This window comes from Dipodomys ordii, unplaced genomic scaffold, assembly GCF_000151885.1.
Source record: "Dipodomys ordii isolate 6190 unplaced genomic scaffold, Dord_2.0 Scaffold29, whole genome shotgun sequence".
NCBI classification, from domain to species: Eukaryota; Metazoa; Chordata; class Mammalia; order Rodentia; family Heteromyidae; genus Dipodomys; species Dipodomys ordii.
The window spans coordinates 7,584,697-7,587,310 of NW_012267245.1; the positions used below are offsets into that span (position 1 = coordinate 7,584,697).

Here is a 2,614-nt window from a genome sequence, read left to right on the forward strand (position 1 = left end):
CTCAAGTGGTAGAGCGCTCGCCTTGAGCTGAAGAGCTGAGGGACAGGGCCCAGGCCCAGAGTTCAGACCCCACGACCAGACCCAAAAAAAAAAAAAAAAAAGCTCAGAGATAGCGTCCAGGCCATAAATTCAAGCCCCATGAACAACAAAAAAATATATACTATATAATATACACATAATACATTTTACTCCTTTTCCTAAAACCAATTTGAATATAAAATTTAAGTTCCTAAATAATAAAAAAATTTAACCACTAAGTCCGTTTTATATCATGTATTGATTAGCTTTGTAGTAATTCTAATTTATAGTTTCTGAAGACTTCCATCCTCCGCTCAACTAATCAAAACTTACAGAAACATAAGACACTGGAATATGTACAATTAAATAGAATAGTAAAAAATTACTTTACATTTTCACATGTAACATATATCATAAAATATACATACTTGTTCTATTCATGTAAAAGAGCAGAAATTTACTTACTTTTTGAGACTAAACATCAAAATGTAGAAACGACTTCTTCTTTAGCAAGAAAACCCACCAAGCAACATAGGCTACAACCAAAATTTGCAAAGCAATGATTTTCTTGGTTCAAGTCATGGGACTTGAACTCTGGGCCTGGACGCTGTCCCTCAGCTCTTCAGCTCAAGGCTGATGTCCTACCACTTGCGCCACAGCGCCACTTCCGGTTTTCTGGTGATTCATTGGAGATAAGAGTCTCACGGACTTTTCTGCCCAGGCTGGCTTTGAACCTCCATCCTCAGATATCAGCCTTCTGAGTAGGTAGGATTACAGGTGTGAGCCACCGGTGCCCGGCTCTTAGCTCTTTATTCATAAAGCTGCATCTTTGCATCATATAAAATTATTGAAGCTCTAAACGTCTACATTATACATAATTCTTGTTAAACCTTATATCTCTAAGAACATCTGAGTATCTTATAATATGTAAAAATTTTTCCTCAGAGGAAATGTAAGAAATGCTAACGAGCTGCAGGGTGAACATACTTACCTGTGTGCTTCCTTCTGTGTATTTATTCTCTATGTGACACCCCACTGTATCATTTATAAAATTGAACTCACCTCTGCTGGATGCTGAATTATGTACAGGTGAGTGGAGATGCTGAGAGGATGTGCTGGGAGAAATGGACACAAACACACCTTAAGAGGCCGGCTGAAGAGTAAGAAAAAGAAGAAACTTGTAAGCTGTAAAATACAATGGCAAAACAACATCCATTTATGGCCCAAGATGGTCAACTCAAACTCAGTATTTGTTACCTTCACTCACTGGCTGGCATTCCAGCAACTGACCACACCTCCAATGCCCAAAACAATAGCCTGGCACTTGAACATAATTCAACTTCATTAAAGAAGTTTGACAAATGAATTCTTTCAAAATGAAACACCAAGAAGAAATGTCATCAATCGCACTTCAGACATAAAAATGCAGGAAGCTGCCTTCCTAGTGTGGCCTTTGTAGGATTCCAGAGTGGCCTGCGCGGCCAGAGCCAAAGGTGCACAAGGTGACGGGCAGCTCATCAACCTCACCTTCAGAAATTTACAAAGTAGACCTGGAATTCAGATGCAGCTCTGGGCTATGTAGTCAGATCTGTCTCGAAATAAAGAGCTCGTATCAATAAGAAGCTTCGTGGGCTGGGTACGTAACTCTGTGACAGAGCACTTGTTTAGTCTGCACAAGGCCTGGGTTCAATCTCCAATACAGAAAGAAAAGAATGAAAGAGAGGGAGGGAAGAAAGGGAGGGAAAAGAGGCAGGGAGAGGGATTAAAAAAAAAGAAGGGAGAAAAAAAAAGGAAGAGGGAGAAGGAGAAAAAGAAATCTGGCAATTCCCCTATATCATTAGAAGTTGCAGAGAACAATGAGATGTTAGGATGTAATTGCCACCTAAAGTAGTCTAACAAATTCAGCCATCAGTTAAGACAAAGAGTTTATCATCTGTGTGAAGAAGCGGAAACAGTGGCCACTACTTACGTTTGCCCAGAACTATATCCACAATATGCACTACTCACTTATTTCCCCCTTTGGAATATTATAACTTTGTGGGGTTTTTTGTTGTTGTTTTTCTGGTCCTGGGGCTTGAACAGCATGTGGGTGCTGTCCCTGAGCTTCTTTTGCTCAAGGTGCGCTCTACCACTGGAGCCACAGCGCCACTTCCAGTTCTTTTGAGTAGTTTACTGGAGATAACTGTCTCTGACTTGGAACTATATCCTTAGATCTCAGCCTCCTGAGTAGCTAGGCTGTACAGGTGTGAGCCACGTAGGCCCAGAGACTTTATGGCTTTATCTTGCTTTTTCATAGTTTCTATTTGTTTGTTTATTTGAGACAGAGTCTCACTAGGTAGTCCAGACTGGGCTTTAAACTCTACCTGCTCACCTCCCGAGGTGTGCATTGCCATGCCTGGCTTTCTTTACTATGGTACACAGCACAGGATTAAGACCAAATTTTAGAAATACACTTTATTTTCTTGTCCCTTAAAGGAGTCCCAAATCTCTTCCTCCATTTACTTCACTGCACTGTTCCCGCTTCCCCCACAATCTTTCCAATATGCTTTCAAAAGCAACATAAACTCAGTAAGGAGAAACATCAATTCCTAGCAGT

At 40.6% G+C, this 2,614-nt stretch overlaps 1 protein-coding gene across 1 annotated transcript in view; it reads right to left on the reverse strand.

Annotated features, from left to right (window-relative positions):
- Dtwd2 (DTW domain containing 2) overlaps positions 1 to 1,350 on the reverse strand; it is a 19,140-nt gene extending 17,790 nt beyond the window's left edge. Inside the window, exons 1-2 of the mRNA XM_013016018.1 lie at positions 1,286 to 1,350; positions 1,081 to 1,171 (exon numbers count right to left, since the gene is read on the reverse strand). Coding sequence (XP_012871472.1) covers positions 1,081 to 1,171; positions 1,286 to 1,350 — 156 coding nt within the window. The remainder of the gene's footprint in view (positions 1 to 1,080; positions 1,172 to 1,285) is intronic.
- Between the last annotated feature and the right edge of the window lie 1,264 nt (positions 1,351 to 2,614).